The sequence below is a fragment of the Lissotriton vulgaris genome, unplaced genomic scaffold (genome assembly GCF_964263255.1).
Source record: "Lissotriton vulgaris unplaced genomic scaffold, aLisVul1.2 SCAFFOLD_1311, whole genome shotgun sequence".
NCBI classification, from domain to species: Eukaryota; Metazoa; Chordata; class Amphibia; order Caudata; family Salamandridae; genus Lissotriton; species Lissotriton vulgaris.
In genome coordinates this window covers 325,294-346,173 of record NW_028245490.1, presented here as the reverse complement: position 1 = coordinate 346,173, position 20,880 = coordinate 325,294, and the positions used below count along the sequence as shown (strand labels likewise).

The window sequence follows — 20,880 nt, the reverse complement described above, 5'->3', positions numbered from 1 at the left end:
ACACCGGGTGCAGGGGATACTCGCATCCCCGTTCTCCTGTACGCGGACAACGCTGCTTTAATAGCTCGGACACATTTAGGCCTGCAGAGACTTCTAAATGCATTTAGTGAATTTATGTCCTCACTTGACTTAGTGGTAAACAATTATGGCATTCGGGGCTGTCAAAAACAACACCAAATCGTTTTATTGTAATGGTGAAGTGATCACTAATGTCAAAGTTTTCACTTACCTTGGTGTAATTCTTGATACTAAGGGTAGCTGGATCTCTCAAATTACAGCCAAAACCAAAGCGGTGAGGAGCTCGGCAAATGCAATTTTAAGTTTCTCAAGGAGACTTGGAGGGAAGCCGAGCGGTGCATTATTAAGCTTGTACAGGGCAAAAACTCTGGCAATAGCCAGGTACGGATCAGGTCTGTGGGGCTATGTGAACAGTGAAACCATCCAAAGGGAGGAAAATAAGTTCCTTCGGTCTATACTAGGGCTCCCCCAATCGACAGCCACATTCTCAGCTCATCAGGAGCTTGGTTTAGGGTACATTACCGATATCCTTTCAATGGCACCTATTCTTTTATGGATTAGGACTTGGACCAATAGCAACCTAGGTCTAAATCATAAAGTACTGATGGACTGCTTAACACTGGACAAATTTAAAGATATTGTTTGGCTGTCATACATTTATAAGTGCTCTTTGGAACTTGGTCGTCCTGAGATATTCTCCGCCCCTCTGGGTTTGAAAAAATCTGATTTAGATTGGGTCAAGCTTAACTTCTCTAAATTGAAGACCTTGGAGAGAGAGGAACATCAACTTACAAAGCCCACGGTCAGAGCCCATTTTTTGACTATTACTTGCCTAGATATTCAACCGTATCTTGCCATAGTAAACATCCCTTTTCACAGGTGGCTTCTGGTCAAATTTCGGTTTAATCAGATTTATACGGTTCTCTGTGACAGACATGGTTGGTACAAGCAGGAGGATGCACCTGTGTGTAATTGTGATAATTTTTCACTGCAAGATAATATGCACCTAATGCTGTTCTGCCATTTCTACAATATGCCTAGACAGAAGTATTTGGTGCCTTTATTGAAGGACAAAGCTTTTCTTCAGGCAAAACCAGCTCTCCTGTATTTACAAATGCTAGATTCACCTTTGGTTATGTTTAGCGTGGCTAACTACCTTGTTGCTGCTGTAAGGATTAGGAGGAGGCGATTGCAAATGTAATATGGGGGTCTGTACTGGAGGATGAAATGTGTTCTTTGTACCTGTAAAATTTTAGCCAATAATTACTTTTTTAGCTGCTTTTAAACTGTGTATATAATTGCTATTGCTGTATGTAATTTTTTATGAAATTGAATTGCCCTTTTTAAATTGATTGTAGTATGCTTTTATGATTTTTAACTAAATCGAATAAAGTGGTTTTGACTTGACTTGATATTTGATGACGAGTCTCCGCTTTCAAGTAGAAAGGATTTCACAATTAGAGTTATTTTTGAGTTCTCACAATCACCAATGATTCGCAGGCCACATATCTTATGCCATTTCAGCTCTAAACTAGGATCCCTTTCATCGTCCGAGATTTACCACATCGAAGTGTGACAGCAGGAGGTCCCAGAAGCAGGTTATCTTTAAGGTGCGTAGTAGAAATAGAGATGCAAACCCATAAGGTCCCGGACACTGCTGGCGAGTATAGATAAGGGACACTACCTCACGGAGGCACATTCCTGGTCCCATGATAAACTGCCTGGCAACCACCTGACTCAAAGCATGTGACCTGGTTCGATGATAACACTTCTAGAGCAGAGCTTTAAAGACACCAAGGTGACGCAACTCCAGCTGGACAGTCAAGTACACCAGGGTCTTGGCAAGGGATCAGTAGAGCACCAGTGACAGAAGCAACTGATGGTCCAGTGGTAAAGATACTGCACGGTGACCACTGACTACCCACAGGATATTGTGCTTGTTGTTGCTGCCTTGTGGGGGACTCAATGTCACAGAAGGACCATGCACCAGGAGGTGCCAGCTGGCGGGGTGAGGATTGCTTGAATCCGGGCTGCGCAACAAAGCACTGTGCTCTCACCCGCCACATGGGACGGGCCTGTACTGCCCCCGGCAGTGCCAAGAAGAGCCAGGGCAGGCCGTAGCCAATTTTTTGGAGGACTTTAAGGTACCGTCGCTGATTTTTACATTTCTTTGACATTACATTGCTTCTCTCACACGATGGTAAAGCACAAAGCTCCTATTGTAGCCAAGCCTCGCTCAAATTCTACCTCCCTGGATAGCTTTATTAGAAGAGCAATGGGTGCCCTACACTAGGGAATTGAGCATGCAGAGCGTCATCTAGCTGCCACTATCGCAATAGCCCCTGGGACAATTTCATCTACTAAGATAGCACCCCAGCTCGAAAGCGCCCCCGCGTCAGCATCTGTTTTGGGCACACTACAAGACAGTTTTATTGCCACCATACATTGTCTCTACTATTGAACGCGGACGGGAGATCAGTCTGTCCTTAACTTGACCCCACAACAGTGCACCTCCTGACAAACGCAAAAGACGCGGGAGGAATACAAAACCACATTCTACTGTAGACCTTAAATCTAGCACTGTTGCCTCTGACTCAATGATTCCTATTGGCCTCCGGTTGCGGAGATGAACTTATTTCATGGGGAAATAATTGTCTGGGGGGGTTATGGAAAGCTATCCCCTATTATTGACCAGTTGGGGCTGATTAAAGAACTCTTTCGCAGTTTTAAGACTTTGAACCACAGAGCTAACTCGGGTAGCAAGGTGCAATCGACTTACACAACGGCTCCTGGGGTTTAGTAATCGGACCCTGACTCATCAGCAATCAACCATAACCCACCTTCGAACTGTCCAAAAGATAGCCGTTTTGGCAGTTGCCTCCCTGCACTGCATCATGACACTCTTCATCCTCTGCAAAACCAAGTTGCTTCTGGATCTTGCGGTGTGGCAGACAATTACGGCCGGGGCTGTTGGCCCTTTGAAGGTCCCAACTGTTTCGAAAGGAACTTGGAAAGGAACCGTGGTAAAATTTGGGTACCTGGACCTTCCTTCAGAGGTCCTTCTCCCAAGTTTTAGCAAACATGAGACCACAAAGCAAAGAAGGGCAATTCCTCATCCAGTGACCATCAATGTAATCCCTGCCTATTGACCCTGTTGACCCTGTGTGGTAGTAATGACCAATGTCCTGTCTCTGCCCTCAGGCTCAACTGAACCAACTACCCAGCTGAGGAATAAAGTCCTTCATTGTTTCCAATTTATGTTGTCTTCACAATTTTCAAAGCTGATCAAGTTTTGCTGACAAGAAGGGTTAGGTAAATTGGCCCAACCAAAAACAAATTAAATGGGCCTACATTATCATTAATTGTAAACAACCCAGGTTTGCAGGACAGTCATTCTTCAGGTTCACATCTCACATCCCTTTGGGCTATTTTAACCGCCAGCTGCATCAAACTCCACAAGTAATTAACTATTCACTAATTAACCAGTATTCTCCTGCTGACTGCACATCCTACACCTACCTATCAAATAGGTTTCAGGTTTTGAGCCATCTGCAGGAGACCGATTGACTTCACATTGCGGAGGAAACTTCCTTATCGATCTGTTTGAAAGACTCAGTCCAGTCCATTTGTCCCCCATGCCTGGATTTAAAGCTCATAGTGTTTCCACCCTTTCTGATTCTATTAAACCCCTCCTGTTACTTATGGTCATCCAATCTAGCTCATCCAGTTTACCTAGTCACCCCGTTTTATCCCAACATTGTTACAGTCTGTCTATGAAGGGATTTGTCACTTCATGGAAACATTTTGGTAACCATAATAAATGAATTGCCAAGGACTGGCATAATATAACTTCTGCTTCGGATTTTATATGCCTCCGGGAACCTTTGAGTGTGGACCCAAAAAAACGGTTTTCCTCCCTGGTTACTGCTGCAACCCCATCCAATTGAGTAAATGCGAGACCTATTGCATTGCAGATGCTTGTTACTGCTGCCGCACTATCCAAGCAGTTCCTGCTAAAGGTGGTTTACAGATTCTCATCTCCACTTTACCTGCAGCTATTAGAAGATTGGACACGGCTTCTTCTTATTATTAGTTTGTACGGTTATCATTTACAAATGAATCTGATTTGGTGGTGGTCAATTTTTACAATAACGTGTTTCATTCTTCCCGTAATTATGTCGTCTTCACCCTTGATGCAGACTTGGATGCATTTCTGAGCTTAATTCTTTTTATTTGTTCCATATTGTGGGCATCAACATACAAAAATTTCCTTTTTCAGCGAGGCATGTGTGTGGTTTAACTGATTCTGTGGGTGCTGGAATCTCCCATTTCCCACACAACGTCAATGGAAAACTTCTAAATTCTTTAATTTTTAAATATGACAATTTATCACTACAAAATGGTAATATAAAGAGTAATGAAGAGACCCCTTCCTTTACTGGTAGTGGAGCCCATACTAATATCAATCACATTTTGATATCTCCTGCTGCTAGTGACCTTGTTCTTAACTTCAGAGCAATTCCAACCACTGTGAGTGGCGATAACCCAATAGCTTTATCCATGTCTCTACAGAAATACCCTGTGTTGTTAATGTTAAGCCAGTTAGGCCTACAGGTGCCCGTATCAGATGTGCGGGGGTGTCCCTCTCCGTGTGCTGCAGAAGTTGTTAACTATGAACGTAACCAAGTTCAAGTATTGTTTAGACTCTGAGGTGGACCTTGGCAGGTTGTTGCACGCTTTTGGGAAAATCACAAGGTCCTTTAATGCCCTACTTACACGATCCTCTAGATCAAGAACTTCCAAGAGATATGGTTTGTTTGACCATTCGTGTACTCAGGCATCTAAGCTCTTACGGACTGCCTTACATAGTTCTCCCAGGGATCACTTTGACATCAAGCATTTATGAAAGAACTACATCCTGGAATTAGCTGCCAGTAAGAATGTACTCTGGGAAGAGGCTTGGCTGCACTTGGCCAAGGCAGCAGAGTTCAGCAATGTTATGCGTTTCTGGAGTAGGTGTAACACCACATTTTTAAAAACCCATTCCGTACCCGAATTCCCCTCATTTCTCTCTCAACAAGAGTGGGTTGACCACTTTTCAGGCATTTTTGGCTCCCTTAGGGCTATGTTTCTTCAGATGTAGCTATGAGCGTCAACCACTCTAGTAGCAAGAGCCTTGACGTTACTTTGGACGAGGTTCTTCTAGACCTAGAAGATAGTGCTGGGGGTAAGGCACCTGGCCCTGATGGTCTACTGGATGACGCCTTTTAGAGCAGTGGGTGAACTATGGAGCCCTATCTTGACTCTAGTGTTAAATGCAGCAGCAGAGGGAACGATCCTTCCCAGTTGGGCCGATTTTATCATAGTGCCTATTTTAAAAAAGAAGATAGATCTGACCCAAAGTGTTATCGCCCCATCCTCCTCCTGGATTCCTCAGCCAAGCGGACTGTAAGGGTTCTGCTACGGAGATTAGAGGAGTGGGTAGAGGACAATTCTATCCTTTCAGTGGCCCAGTATGGTTTCAGGAGGGGGTTGGGGACAGTGAAGCAGTGCGTGGATCTAGAACAGCTCATTCGGAAATAGACCAATGCTCCCATTATTTGTGCTTTGTCAATCTCAGCAGCACTTTGGATGATCTTTCAATTTTTTCGTCTAATTCACCTTCGCTTGAGGCCCCTGAGAAGATTGTCCTTTCTTTATCCTGGTTGTACGAGAACTTGTTAGCTAAGGTCAGTTATGGTCTCAATGGGGAATGTTCCTCATCGTTTAAGATCAAGAGGGGAATTAGATAGGGTAGTAATTTGGCACCTTTCTTATTCTCTCTTTTTATTAATGGGCTGGATGGTGTCCTTCAGGCTCTGCAGGCTGACGTGCTCATCGCCACCAGTTGTTCGGTTCCTGTGTTGTACGCAGACAATGCTGTGCTGATGTCTAGAACCTCCGTCAGCCTCCAGAAAAATGAAGATTAACAATACTAAAATCTTTACAATGTCATGCAGGAAAAGAATGCAAAAATGAAGGACTTTTTATTTCTTTTAGTTCTGCAATCGAGAGGGTTAATTTATTTTGGTATTTGGGATTTTTTTTTCTCCAAAAATGGCCTATGGTTCCAAAACATACAACAAAACACTTGATCCAAAATTAGCAGATTCTGTGAGGGATTCTTCAGGTACTGCCACAAACATGGTAGCCGACCTGTTTATGAACTGATTAATATATACACGGCGAGAGCACTGTTGGCTGCCATGTATGGTGTAGGCCACTGGGGCTATACGCCCTGTGGTCCTCTTCAGGTGGAGAACGTAAAATGTTGCCTTACGATAATTGCATGCCTTGGAGGATCCCATTTCATTCCTTCACATTGCTTCTGATACCTGGGACGCGATTCAGAAAAGTAGTTTATTTTAATTATGCACCTTAAGGTCAGAACCTGGGTTTTTAATAGTATTTGGTTTGATTTTTAGAATTATTTATTGCTGCACTTTACTTCTGTACTTTTATTGCCTATTTTGATTGTGCCGAATAAAGTTTTTGAACCAAACCGACTACCCAGTACCAAGTGAAAAGGCAAAACGTGATTTAGGATTAGGACTACCATAAATGAGCATCTTATACACGAGTGCTAGCAGGTTAATTTGTTACATAAATGGTGAGGGTCTTCTTGGGGTTTTGTGGCAGGAGGAAGACACTGGGAAGTATCCTATATTTTGCTAAGGTTTACCACAGGCATCCCAGAGCCAACTGCATAATCAAGTTACTCCCTTTATTCATGTGAAAGAATCTTGAAACCAACATTGCAAAGACACTGCATTTAATCTCATCGATATCTAATGGCAAACAAAAGCCTCTCACCTGCAGAGAACAATCCTTTCAGGAACCCAAAGCTCTCCCCCAGCTTTTCAAAGTCCGGCAGCAGTTTTGCAAAATCCTCAGCGTCGGGCAGGGCTCGACTGAACTTTTCTGTAGAAAGTTGAATGACAAAGACAATACGACTGAAAATACGTGTGTGCAGTACATTAAACAACACATTTCCATTTCTTTTCTTTAAATCTATTCCATACAATATTATTTAAGTAAAAGGCACAAGTGCATCCATCCCTTTTATTACATCAATCATTCAATCAAAACATTTGTAGAGCGCACTACTCACCTGTGAGGGTCTCAAGGCGCTAAGGGTGGGGGTAGGCATCTACTGGTCGAACAGTCATGTCTTGAGGCATCTCCTGAAGGTCAGAAGGTCCTGGGTATTACGTAGATGGGCAGGGAGGGTGTTCCATGCCTTTGGGCGAGGTGGGAGAAGGATCTGCTGCTGGTGGTCGTTCAGCGGATGCGTGGGACGGGGGGCGGGGGCGGGGGGGTGGGGGTGAGGTCGGGATGGGGAGAGGCCGGTGGATCGCAGTTGGCGTTTCGGGGTGTAGAAGGACAGTCGTTCGTTGAGGTATGCTGGTCTGACGTTGTGGAGTGCTTTGTGCGCATGGGTTGGGAGTTTGAAAGTGATCGTCTTGTTGACCGGGAGCCAATGCAGGCTCATAGGTGGGTGATGATGTGGCTGTGGCAAGGGAGTCCGAGGATGAGGCGTACGGAGACGTTCTGTATGCACTGGAGTCTCTTCTGGAGTTTAGCTGTGGTCCCTGCGTAGAGTGCGTTGCCGTAGTCCAGCCTGATGCCGAAGAGCTTCTGGGTGACCGTTCTCCTGGTTTCGGTGGGGATCCATCTGTAGATCTTACGGAGCATTCGAAGGGTGTTGAAGCAGGAGGAGGAGACGGCGTTGACTTGCTGGGTCATGGCGAGCGTTGAGTTCAGGATGAACCCCAGATTGCGTGCGTGGTTTGTGGGTGTCGGGGCAGCTCCCAATGCGGTCGGCAACCAAGAGTCGTCCCATGCGGCGGGGGTGGAGCCGAGAATGTGACCCTCCGTCTTGTCCGAGTTCAGTTTCAGGCAGCTGGTCTTCATCCATTCTGCGACAGCCTTAATTCCCACGTGGAGGTTGGATTTGGCGATGGCCGGGTCTTTGGTGAGGGAGAGGATCAGCTGCGTGTCATCGGCGTATGAGACGATGTTGAGGTGGTGATGTCGGCGATGTTGGCGAGTGGTGCCAAGTAGATGTTAAAGAGGGTTGGGCTGAGGGATGCTCCTTGGGGTACGCCGGAGGTGATCGTTGTGGCATCGGATTGGTACGGGGGAGGCAGACCCTCTGGGTTCTGCCGGTGAGGAAGGAGGTGATCCAGTCCAGGGTTTTACCTCAGATCCCTGCATCGTGGAGGTGTGTGCGAAGGGTGTGGTGGCAGACGGTGTTGAAAGCGGCCGAGAGGTCCAGGAGGATGAGAGAAGCAGCCGAGAGGTCCAGGAGAATGAGGGCCCCGGTCTCGCCATTGTCTAATGAACCTGTGAAGATTGTGTACAAAAAAAATCTGCACTAGGTAAAACATATAAGGAAACATTTATAATGGTCTCACAATTGCAGTAAGATGCAAGCGCAAACATAGAGCTTAAACCCCAAATAATAGGACCCATATTTTACACAAGAGACCAGCAATGTTACCGACGTTACCTGTTCATGTTTTAAAGAATCAGACTGCCCCTTTACATTTCATTTCACAGAGCTCCGATTGGATAAAAATAAATTTTAGAATCCTGATTTCCACAGATATAATAAAATCCGCCTTCCTAGCAGTAACGGTTGGGTCTCCCTCCTTACTGTTTGAGACCAGATAATACGACTGAGTGGCCTCATTTTCATGACTTATGTACAGTGCTCGTCCTTGCTAGGTGGATGTTCATGATGAAGAAAAGTAGTTTATTAGAGATTCCTACTATTTGAAGACTTACCCATCTTCAGATAGGGCATCTGCATCAAAAAAAATAAATTAAAAAGCATTATTATAATGCATTGATTATAACAGCCTATCTACCGCATTGTGTCATTCTTTTATTTTGAGGCCAATTAAGTGATTAGGATACTAAACACTAATTCAGAAATCCTATTCAAAGTGCCACTGGACATATAAAGCCTTCTGGGGAGCATGGCGAGCACATGGATCTGTAAAAGTACCAACAAGGTAGAATTGACAACGATTTCTTATTCAGAATCAGATCTTTTATTAATTTGCCAGTAGGCGAAACGCACAAGAACGAAGAGAGTGAGCCTGGCAAAAGTAAGTGCATTTGGGAATTGCACATGGAGGTCGTCCAAGTAGTGGCGCTTGATGAAGGTGTGTAGGATTCATAGGGTAGTCCTTGGCATGACCCCTGCTTGAAGGGGTGTGGCTTGAGCCATCCCGTATGTGCCACGTGAAACGGTGCTATGGCACAACGAAATGCTTGAAGAACCCGTTTAAAACATTCACAGTTGCTACATCACCTTTTCCTTGGAAACCTGGCCAAAGACGATAGCAGCGGATCCGTCTTATACATGGCTTTAGTTTCCGTGACAGAATATGGTAACAGCTGCTCTTCAGCAAAAACTGCTTTTTAAAGAACCTGATACAAGCTAATAGTAGAGACGGCGAGCCACTCGTTGGTGCATCTAGGAGAAGTAGTAGATTTACCGGACACAGACTGTAGGTCTGTATTGTGCACTGCTTAAAAGGAACGTCCCATAGGCTGAAGAGGGCCCCCTTATCTGATAGGCTAGGGCTGCTTGAGGACATGGGGGTAATGTTCTGAAAACCCGCCTCATGACTTCTTGGAAGATCCATATTGTGAACAAAAATGCCTCATTCAGAGGTCTCCTGAATCCAGTACGCTCCACTAGATTCACTCCCAGAGAAAGCAGATAAAGGTCTAAGCCAGATAAACACAACATGTACTGTTTGCAGTTCATTCTTCATGTAACAAAGACAAAACGTTTCATTGCTTTTGTGTTCTTCTAGCCTACACTGTGCATGCGCAATTCAGTGCTTCAGGACCGAGCGCTACAGTATAGTTGTGGTGGTCTGCGCTATCAGCAACTTTTCTTCTGTCTTTGCAGGAAGCTCTGAAGGGCAAGACAGGCGCCCCATGTTCCATTTAATGTTGTGCACAAGATTTTTGCTGTTAATTCTCTAAAAAGTGCTCCCTTATGGAAGGTTAGGTCATCACCATCAAGTGCCTTAGGCTTCAATTATTGGAAAGGCACTGAATCAGTGCTGCAAAAATAGTACAGTTCTTAACAAGTTCCTTTAGGTAGACAAAATGGAATTGATCTCAGAAGACTGTGGCTCCAGGTGTTTCAAATAATTCAGAAATCGACAGTGAGAACTTCATAGAATAGGTCATGTTTACTCCAGACTGTTGCGATCCTGCACCACCTTAACCCAGTTTGACTATTTCTGGCCTGATGTGCGAGAGAATCTGTCATGCCCTCGTAGCACTCCTTGATTCTGCAACATTCATCAGCAAACTGCAAAGATTTGGTAGCCAAGATGGTGACGCTCGATGGTAAGCCCACCCATAATAGAGGGTGGGTCATGACATACTGGATTTCCCCGGCACATTGCTTGTTTGCAGTAAGGCGAACAGTAACTATTGACAAACTGAGTAGGGTTTGCTCCTGGAATATTGAACCCAATGGTTAGTGAGCATCAAGGAGTCATTTCCACCTACCAGCTGTTGCCAACTATAAATGTCACGCAAACAAATGATGGACGGAATGCTCAATAAATCATACATTCACCTCCAGTCAAGAGATCTGGGATAAATCCATTGTTCTTTTGCTCACCATGCCATTCCAGTTCAGACTCAGCCATATGCAAATCAGTCTTGATCCTGTGCCTCATGGGAACAGTCCAGACCGAATTGCCAAGCCAGGTCCTCCCTGGACCGGAAACAAGCTTCCTAGGACCAGTTTCTGGGTATTACCCTTCATCAGCCAGGCTAGCTTGAATCCAGTGGCACAGTGAGCAAGGGACCCACGTCTGGGTATACCCAACCCACTTAGGGTGAAAAGTGCTACGCAAACAAATGATGGACGGAGCAGTGAATAAATCATACATTCTCCCCCAGTCAAGAGATCTGGGTTAAATCCATTGTTCTTTTGCTCACCATGCCACCCCAGTTTACATTGTTCTTCATTCTGTCCATCAATTGTTATTTTTGCATTTGTCACCCCGAGTGGGACGGGTATGCCCAGAGTGGGTTTCATGCTCTCCATGCCACTGGAGTCAGTCTATCCTGGCTGATGAGGGCTGAAAGCCCGAAACCTGTCCTAGGATGCTTGTTTCCAGTCCTGGGAGGACCAGGCCTGGCAGTTCAGGCTGGACTGTTCCCATTGGCCGCAGGGTCAAGACTGATTTGCATATGGCTAGGTCCAAACTGGAATGTCATGGTGAGCAAAAATACGATGGATTTAGGCCCAGATCGCTGTACTGAGGTTGAATGTATGACATTGTTCTGCATTCTGTCCAACAATTGTGCTTTTTGCTCCAACCATAAATGAGGCACCTCCAGGCACCCACTTCAGAACACTTTCTGGGCCTTGCGAAGATCAGAGGAGGACTGGACTTGCTTGTTGTGACCTGAGAGGAACCCTGAAGGACTGGACCTGCTCCCTCCTGTACCAAAGGAAAAAGTAGTAGACCCCAAGGACCACTTGTGTGACCTATGTGGCTACTGGGAATAAACACGCTTCAAAAAGGCTTTTCCTGGAACTACTCAGCTGAAGTGACTGGACCCTGCTGTTGGCCTCTGCCTGACATTGTGCAAGTCTCTACCTGCCTTCCTGGCGGTCCTGGAGTCTCCAGTGAGCCTTTACGTGCCTCCAGAGTGGTCCTGGAGTCTCAAGAGTGTACTTGGGTGGTGGATTGGGATTTAAAAGACCAAGTCAGAAGGCAACATCTTTGACCAGGACAAACCTTGCTGATGTATCCAACCCTCACTCCACTGCAGTCAGTCTCAAATTCCGCCTAGTTCCCGGTCTACCGTGGCCGGCAGGGATGTGGAATTCCTAAAGCCCGACGCCCAGGACATATTGTTTGGGGTCAAGGGCAACAAGTTTTAATGTGCATTTTGTCCTTGGGACAAGTAGGCCCAACTACCTGCAACAAAAACCCTTTGGCTGCCAGTTTGCAGTAGCACATTAAGGGCCAGGGAAGGGCACAGCCTGAAGTCGGGTTATTATTTGTGTGCCTATATTAATGCTGTTCAAAATTTTATTTATGGTTCATTAATTGAAAGCCTTTATTATTAGGGTGAGCGCTCTAAGTAAATGTAAGTTCTAACTGCACTACTGACAGTGGTTACAGTATAAAAATGTGTACTCAAGGTTTCAAAGTTTAGCAATATGAGGCTATGCATAATGCTCCCAGAATGCTCTCTGATTAGATGCAAATATTTACAGAAGCTTGAGAGCAAGATTAATGACCCTTTGCTTTCAATATAAAATGTTCCTAAAAAAATGAAAGTAAGAAAAAAATAAATTTTGCTAAACTACTGTGAAATTTCAGGTACCGTTTCTTTGCAGCATCATTTAGTAAGATGTGTTGATGCATGCTAGTATTTCGCAAAAAAATTCATATTGGAAAATCAGTGTAACCAGTTTCAATAAGAGTAGGAGAAACATAAAAATAAATAAGCATTGGCAAAGCCAGTAGGTCTGAAATTAGTGTCAGCTTTTTAATTTTGCCAATACATGACTTGTTTTGGCATGATTTTTGTAAAGCCTTCTTGATGTGAGAGCAGCCGGGCCCTCACCATTATAAGAAACATTGGCAAAAGCAAAAAAAATGGTCTAAATAAAGCACACACTGCCACATTAGTTACTGCCACTGAACAAAACTACTTTGTGTGCCAATATACTCTGTGTGAAAGAGCTTAATGCCGTCACTCACACTGAAGCCAGCCGATACAGAGAGAGGGAGAGAGAATTTTAATAAACACAAAAGTTTGTGGTTAACGCCAGACCAAATTAGGGGCCTATTATTAAAGAAAGTCTCAAAGTGCACCCTTGGTATATGTCCTTGCATTAAGTGCAGCTATCTGGCTTTCGTGAATTTATAGAAGTAGGGCAAGAAATGCACTCCAGGAAAATATTTGTGAACTGCAGTTTATCATGACCAAATATGCATGTGTAGATTTGCTCATGCGAAAACCCGAGTGTTTGCAAGGTTATTTTCCCATCAACCACTTTTTTCCCAACTCTGGAAGAAGGTTTACGTCTGCCATTATCAGGAGTACATTTCCAACATTTCTCAGTATTGGAAAAGATTAGAGAAGAGTTGTTGAAAACCCTTAAAACATGCAAGTTAGTAGATTGCACAGACTTAAAGGGCATTTCAACCCTGGAACCATTGCTTACCACTACCTTCAGCCCCAGTATGTAGATCTGCAGAAACGTGGCAACATAAAGGGATTGCCAGCATTCAAGAACCACTATGGTATGAGCACTGGCATAATCAGAGAGGCTATATAAGCTCTTATATAATGAGATTGCTGCCATAATTTGTCGCCAAACCATATGGCACCAAAGGGACAAGTGGATTTTGTTAAAGGACAAGTAGATTTATGAAGCAACTTGCCCCATGGACAAGTAGATATTTTAATAAATTCCACACCCCTGAAGTCTCTACCTGCCTTCCTGGCGGTCCTGGAGTCTCCAGTGAGCCTTTACGTGCCTCCAGAGTGGTCCTGGAGTCTCAAGAGTGTACTTGGGTGGTGGATTGGGATTTAAAAGACCAAGTCAGAAGGCAACATCTTTGACCAGGACAAACCTTGCTGATGTATCCAACCCTCACTCCACTGCAGTCAGTCTCAAATTCCGCCTAGTTCCCGGTCTACCGTGGCCGGCAGGGATGTGGAATTCCTAAAGCCCGACGCCCAGGACATATTGTTTGGGGTCAAGGGCAACAAGTTTTAATGTGCATTTTGTCCTTGGGACAAGTAGGCCCAACTACCTGCAGCAAAAACCCTTTGGCTGCCAGTTTGCAGTAGCACATTAAGGGCCAGGGAAGGGCACAGCCTGAAGTCGGGTTATTATTTGTGTGCCTATATTAATGCTGTTCAAAATTTTATTCATGGTTCATTAATTGAAAGCCTTTATTATTAGGGTGAGCGCTCTAAGTAAATGTAAGTTCTAACTGCACTACTGACAGTGGTTACAGTATAAAAATGTGTACTCAAGGTTTCAAAGTTTAGCAATATGAGGCTATGCATAATGCTCCCAGAATGCTCTCTGATTAGATGCAAATATTTGCAGAAGCTTGAGAGCAAGATTAATGACCCTTTGCTTTCAATATAAAATGTTCCTAAAAAAAATGAAAGTAAGAAAAAAATAAATTTTGCTAAACTACTGTGAAATTTCAGGTACCGTTTCTTTGCAGCATCATTTAGTAAGATGTGTTGATGCATGCTAGTATTTCGCAAAAAAATTCATATTGGAAAATCAGTGTAACCAGTTTCAATAAGAGTAGGAGAAACATAAAAATAAATAAGCATTGGCAAAGCCAGTAGGTCTGAAATTAGTGTCAGCTTTTTAATTTTGCCAATACATGACTTGTTTTGGCATGATTTTTGTAAAGCCTTCTTGATGTGAGAGCAGCCGGGCCCTCACCATTATAAGAAACATTGGCAAAAGCAAAAAAAATGGTCTAAATAAAGCACACACTGCCACATTAGTTACTGCCACTGAACAAAACTACTTTGTGTGCCAATATACTCTGTGTGAAAGAGCTTAATGCCGTCACTCACACTGAAGCCAGCCGATACAGAGAGAGGGAGAGAGAATTTTAATAAACACAAAAGTTTGTGGTTAACGCCAGACCAAATTAGGGGCCTATTATTAAAGAAAGTCTCAAAGTGCACCCTTGGTATATGTCCTTGCATTAAGTGCAGCTATCTGGCTTTCGTGAATTTATAGAAGTAGGGCAAGAAATGCACTCCAGGAAAATATTTGTGAACTGCAGTTTATCATGACCAAATATGCATGTGTAGATTTGCTCATGCGAAAACCCGAGTGTTTGCAAGGTTATTTTCCCATCAACCACTTTTTTCCCAACTCTAGAAGAAGGTTTACGTCTGCCATTATCAGGAGTACATTTCCAACATTTCTCAGTATTGGAAAAGATTAGAGAAGAGTTGTTGAAAACCCTTAAAACATGCAAGTTAGTAGATTGCACAGACTTAAAGGGCATTTCAACCCTGGAACCATTGCTTACCACTACCTTCAGCCCCAGTATGTAGATCTGCAGAAACGTGGCAACATAAAGGGATTGCCAGCATTCAAGAACCACTATGGTATGAGCACTGGCATAATCAGAGAGGCTATATAAGCTCTTATATAATGAGATTGCTGCCATAATTTGTCGCCAAACCATATGGCACCAAAGGGACAAGTGGATTTTGTTAAAGGACAAGTAGATTTATGAAGCAACTTGCCCCATGGACAAGTAGATATTTTAATAAATTCCACACCCCTGGTGGCCCTTGACTGTCATTGACTCCAATGGTTTTTGGCACTATTTCGACCTAAAACTTTGGGAATGCATATGTCCGGTTACCTTTATTGAATTTTTCTCATTTTGTTTTGTTACATTTTACTCTATTTTTCTATTTTAATTTGGGATTTTTATTGTTTTGAATTTGGACTTCATTACTGTTTTTGGTACTACATAAATATGTACACATTGCCCAATGTTAAGCCGGTCGGCTCTGTGCAATAGCCACAGGGCTTGAGCTCAGGGTCATTAAGTGACTTTGAGAGTTAACCATGACAAGAGCAGTGATTATTCCTTAAGGAGGGCAGTCACCCACCCCAAATAATAATCCAGTTTCTTACAGTGATACATTGGCACTGCTTGTAGAAGAAGCCACCATTGAAATTATAACAATCTGAGACTATGGGCCAAGTCTTTTGACTCTAAACTTAGACCACAAACTCCATCGTGAAACGCATCAGCTTCTGCACCCATCACAGCAAAGAGACACTGTACAGAAGGCCAAACACAGCACTTTAAACTCAAAGAAATGTGAGGTGGGACCTAATGGCACCTAGAACCGCTTAAAAGGAGTGTTGAGGGGTTAAGGTATAGGGATGTCAGGACTGAAACTCCATACCAGGGAAAGGGATCACCTTCAGGAAACATTTAAAATTATGCAAGGGAAATCTAGGAATAGTTGCTCCCGCCCCTTGCTCCACGACGTCACTTTAGAAATAATTTTACCAAAGCGCTCCTGCTGGTTCCCTCAATTTGTTAATAGAGTAAGACAAGTTAAAAAGAGAGAGAGACACATCAGTGAGTACGAGTGGCTTTACAGAATCATGTACCCACCAAAGTCGATGTGTTGATCGAGTTCCCACACAAAGTCAGGAATGATCCACTTGTACTCGCTGAGGTCCGGCAGCATATCTTTCCACTCGTCATAGGTCTAAAAGAGAGGAAGCAAGCCATGAGCTCAAGAGGAAATGTTTACAGAAACATACCGAGAGGGTGGTGGAACAAACAGCAAACGTGGGTTGGGGGAGAACTGAAGTAAATTACATGAAACGGACACAAAAAGGCGCTTCTATGTACAAATATTGACATTATTCTATTAAACATAAGTTACATAACATAAAAGAAACACTTATTTCCTTTGTATCAAATCAAGAGGTTTAGTTCCTGGGTGCATTCTGCCACAGGATGCATAAAGCATGTGTGTAGCCATAGACAACTACGGGAACAGCACAATAAACGTCCCTTCCTGTTTCTACGCTGAGCCATGGATTAGCAACTGCGGGAACAGCACAATCAATGGCCCTTCCTGTTTCTAAGCTGAGCCATGGATTGACTAGAGAGGAAATAGCAGAATCAACGGCCCTTCCGGTTTCTACGCTGAGCCATGGATTGACAACTGCGGAAACAGCACAATCAACGGCCCTTCCGGTTTCTACGCTGAGCCATGGATTGACAACTGCGGAATCAACACAATCAACGGCCCTTCCGGTTTCTACGCTGAGCCATGGATTGACACCCGCGGGAACAGCACACTAAACGGTCCTTCCCATTTCTACGCTGAGCCATGGATTGACAACTGCGGGAACAGCACAATCAGCGGTCCTTCCTTTTTCTACGCTGATCAATGGATTGACATGTGCGGGAACAGCACCATCAACAGCCCTTCTGGTTTCTACGCAGAGCCATGGATTGACCAATCAATCAATCAATCAAAGCATTTATATAGCGCACTACTCACCCGGAGGGTCTCAAGGCGCTGGGGATGGGGGGGTCCGCTACTGCTCGAACAGCCAGGTCTTGAGCTGCTTCCTGAAACCGCGGGAACAGCACAATCAACGGCCCTTACTGTTTCTACGCTGAGCCATGGATTGACTAGAGCGGGAATAGCAGAATCAACGGCCCTTCCTGTTTCTATGTTGAGCCATGGATTGACAACTGCGGGAACAACACAATAAACATCCCCTTCTTGTTTCTACGCTGAGCCATGGATTGACAACTGCGGGAACAGCACAATCAACGGTCCTGCCTGTTTCTACGCTGAGCCATGGATTATCAACTGCGGGAACAGCATAATCAACGGCCCTTCCAGTTTCTAAGCTGAGCGATGGATTAACTAGAGCGGGAATAGCAGAATCAACGGCCCTTCCGGTTCCTACGCTGAGCCATGGATTGACAAATGCAGGAACAGCACACTCAACGGTCCTTCCCGTTTCTACGCTGAGCCATGGATTGGCAACTGCGGGAACAGCACAATCAACGGCCCTTCCTGTTTCTACGCTGAGCCATGGATTGACAACGGCAGGAACAGCACAATCAACGGCCCTTCCTGTTTCTACTCTGAACATTGAATGATTTCCATCTGTTTCGTTGAGTCTGTCTCTGCCAGAGCCAGGCCTGGCATGAAATGCAGTAAAGATTCTTCCTTCACAGGCGACACATGGTACAAAGGACTAATAAACGCTGGTGTTCAAGTTCCCTGCCTCACTAACTAGTATTTTCACTCTTTTTTAGGTCTCGCCTGAGCCAGCGCATGAGCAGCTCTGCGAGACATTTAGTAAGTGGGTTTTCAAAGTGCTACAACACGCTTTTGATGGCCTCAAGCTTGCGGTTACGGTCGTGGGCACGCTTACATCCCACGATCTCTTTCACTTTCGCAGCCGTATCACTTAAGGCCGTGCGGTCAATGCTTGTTTTTTTTAAACTTTCATCGCGAGGCGCGCGCTTGTTAAGACTTGTGCCCTGCATGTAGACTTCTACCAGAGCGGCTGAGGATTCCTCTCCTGCGCGCTGTGGCAAGTCAACATCCCTAAACGAGCACTCCACACATGTGACACAGTGAGCACTAATGAGACCCTCTGCAGTGGACACATCCTGACCGCACAAGTAAGCTAACTATTAAAGACATTAAGTCGTCGTGAGCCCTCGGTCAATTAATACCTGGGCTGACAACTTAATCTTCCTTTCAGACATAATTAGGAGGTCAGTGGCTTGCGGGACCAAGTGCAAATAGAAGTACTTCTCCCAACTTCGAATGTACTTTAGCATCTATTGGGCACAAAAATCATAAATATTTTATTGCCCATATATTTGATGTTCTGTTTTCTACATCACGTCCCGCCTTCAATGTAAACCCTAAAGTTAGGGATCTCCAAACCATGCTGTTGTGTGCTAGTAAAACAGCAGTGTCTGGTAAGAGCTCTCTGGTGAGATGCGCGTGCATGCACTTTCAAAATACACATTTACAAATCATCCTCCCAAGGTCGATAATATAAGCCTAATTAAGTGGGTATTAAACGTGCTATTTGCAACAATATGCAAGCACTGATATAAAGTATTAAGTGCCACAAAAAAGGTTTACTCTTTGGTCAGTTGCTGTACCACCCCACTCGGGCAATTGTTGTTAATGTTTAGCTTCCGACAAATGACACGGACATCTTTCGTTTCCGTCTCTGTACCACCGAAGCACCGGAAGTCTAGTGTGTACGAGTGGCATCCAAGTACGGTTCGATTGGGCATGCCAAGACACTCCTACACGGAAATACAAAAGCGATTGGCACTGGGAAAACTCTTGGGTGCTGCCATCAGCCTGCCAGTCTTTCCTCACTAAAAACTTGTTTATATTCACGAGGTTATTTCCGGCAGGAAATCTTCCCGAAATGCACCTTCCTACCTCCGCTCCTGGGTTGGAGATTCGGGTTGCTGGCCCTGCCGCGGTATATTTAAAACACACCACCATTCTGGTTCAGATTGCAATCAGCAAGCCAACCTGTCATTACCGCGTTATCTGTGAAAAACCTCGAAAAGCACCAGATTTGCACTGGGATTAAACATCGCTTCAGCCCATGAATCTCTGCCAAGCCTAGAATGCTTTTCTGAATGTAAAACAGGATGGGAGTCAGATTCAGTCAATGCCTGTATTGTTGTTCTCCACCAGGGACGCACATGCCATCCTTTGGATTTTTGCTTTGTTTATGCTTAGACTGAGTATCACTATAAAACAAGCATTGGCATAGCCAATAGGTCTCGCCTTTGGCACATTATAAGTGTTTAGCTTTCAACAGCTGATGTTGCACCAAGGATATTGTGCTGCATTATTAAATACTTATAAGGTCCCAAAGGCGAGACCCATTGGCTATGCCAATGCTTGTTTAACTTTTACTGCTAACTAGGAAACAATGGTTGAAAATGAAATGAAATGTATTTATTTTCAGAAGGTGCTAGGATACAAAATGCTATGCCTAGCTACGACTTGACCGTGTCAACTTATTACATGTGCTTGAATGAAATATTAGATCATGGAATAGCCAGTGAATGTCTACCACCCTGGATCGTCTGCTACTGGTGTAAGCAAGGGTAAAAGGCAGATCTTTTGGGTTAGGCATTCTGTCATAGTGACAGCATGCTTCTGGGCACTGTTATAGCTCTTCCATGCAGTGATTCAATCTGCGCTATGAATAGGAAACAAACAGCATCCCACCTGATCTCTGCCGGAGCTGTGGCAGCTACTTCGCTGCCGATATGATACAGCCAATAATTCTGCCTGCGTTTGACATGACAAAACATGGTTTTGTTTTTGTAATCTACATATACCAACGGGCATATTAAAGGGTCTTCTGGCCTTTTAATGTGGGACAGAACCTTCTTTCAACACATTGCTCTTTGCTGTTTTTCTAGTTCCTCCAGGAAAGCAAAGAGCACACAGGGGACATGCTAGCAATCCTGCCTGGTGTGATGGACCATACGTGGCATATCTGTTGAGCACACCTTGTCGTCATCTTGACATTCCACTATTGAAATGAGTCTTGTATAATCACAAGTCTACAAGTTGGATGTCTCGGAGGTGAGCGCAGGAGGCCTGGAAGAAGACATAGCTACAGTCCCCCTGGCATCTATATGGGCACATCATACTTCAAGGGCTCCAAACAGTCTCTACAAGTACAAGGACGTGATCTTTCTGGCCAAAGTGCATTGCTGTAGCACGGTTCAGATGGATAGTGGGCTGGTGTAAGTTTTTGCACAGCAGGTGCCTGAAGAAGTGAACAAACTACTCACAGTCAGGCTGATTCAATGGCTGAATCTGCCAAGAGAATGGGGCTTTAGTACAGCTAGTAAAATGAAGTTAGTACAAAAGAAAACTACAAGTAAACTTCACTTGAAAAAAAAAATCGATTCAAACAAAAAACGAATCATTACCACATTCATCTTTTGTACTAATGTATCAATTTTGAGTCGCACAGGTCAATGTTGAAGGTGTCCCAAAAAATAGGGGGATATGTGGATACTAATTAGTATGACAACTAGAGATGGGGCCTCCTCAACCCCAAATAATCGTGCCCGTCTGCAGCAACTGATTTAATCTTGTTTTAGAAAAAAAAAGCCTACAGAAGAGCTAAAAGGAAGAGGAAAAGGATAATCTGTGAGAGCCAACCGAGCTAGAAGGCAAAGCCGATAAAAC

At 44.3% G+C, this 20,880-nt stretch overlaps 1 protein-coding gene across 6 annotated transcripts in view; it reads right to left on the bottom strand.

Moving 5' to 3' along the window:
• Positions 1–20,880, bottom strand: part of OPA1 (OPA1 mitochondrial dynamin like GTPase) — a 298,318-nt gene that overhangs the window by 260,975 nt on the left and 16,463 nt on the right. For all 6 annotated transcript variants that reach the window (XM_086949083.1, XM_086949085.1, XM_086949084.1 and 3 more), the window contains exons 3-4: positions 16,260–16,356; positions 6,871–6,978 (exon numbers count right to left, since the gene is read on the bottom strand). In XM_086949083.1, coding sequence (XP_086805209.1) covers positions 6,871–6,978; positions 16,260–16,356 — 205 coding nt within the window. The remainder of the gene's footprint in view (positions 1–6,870; positions 6,979–16,259; positions 16,357–20,880) is intronic.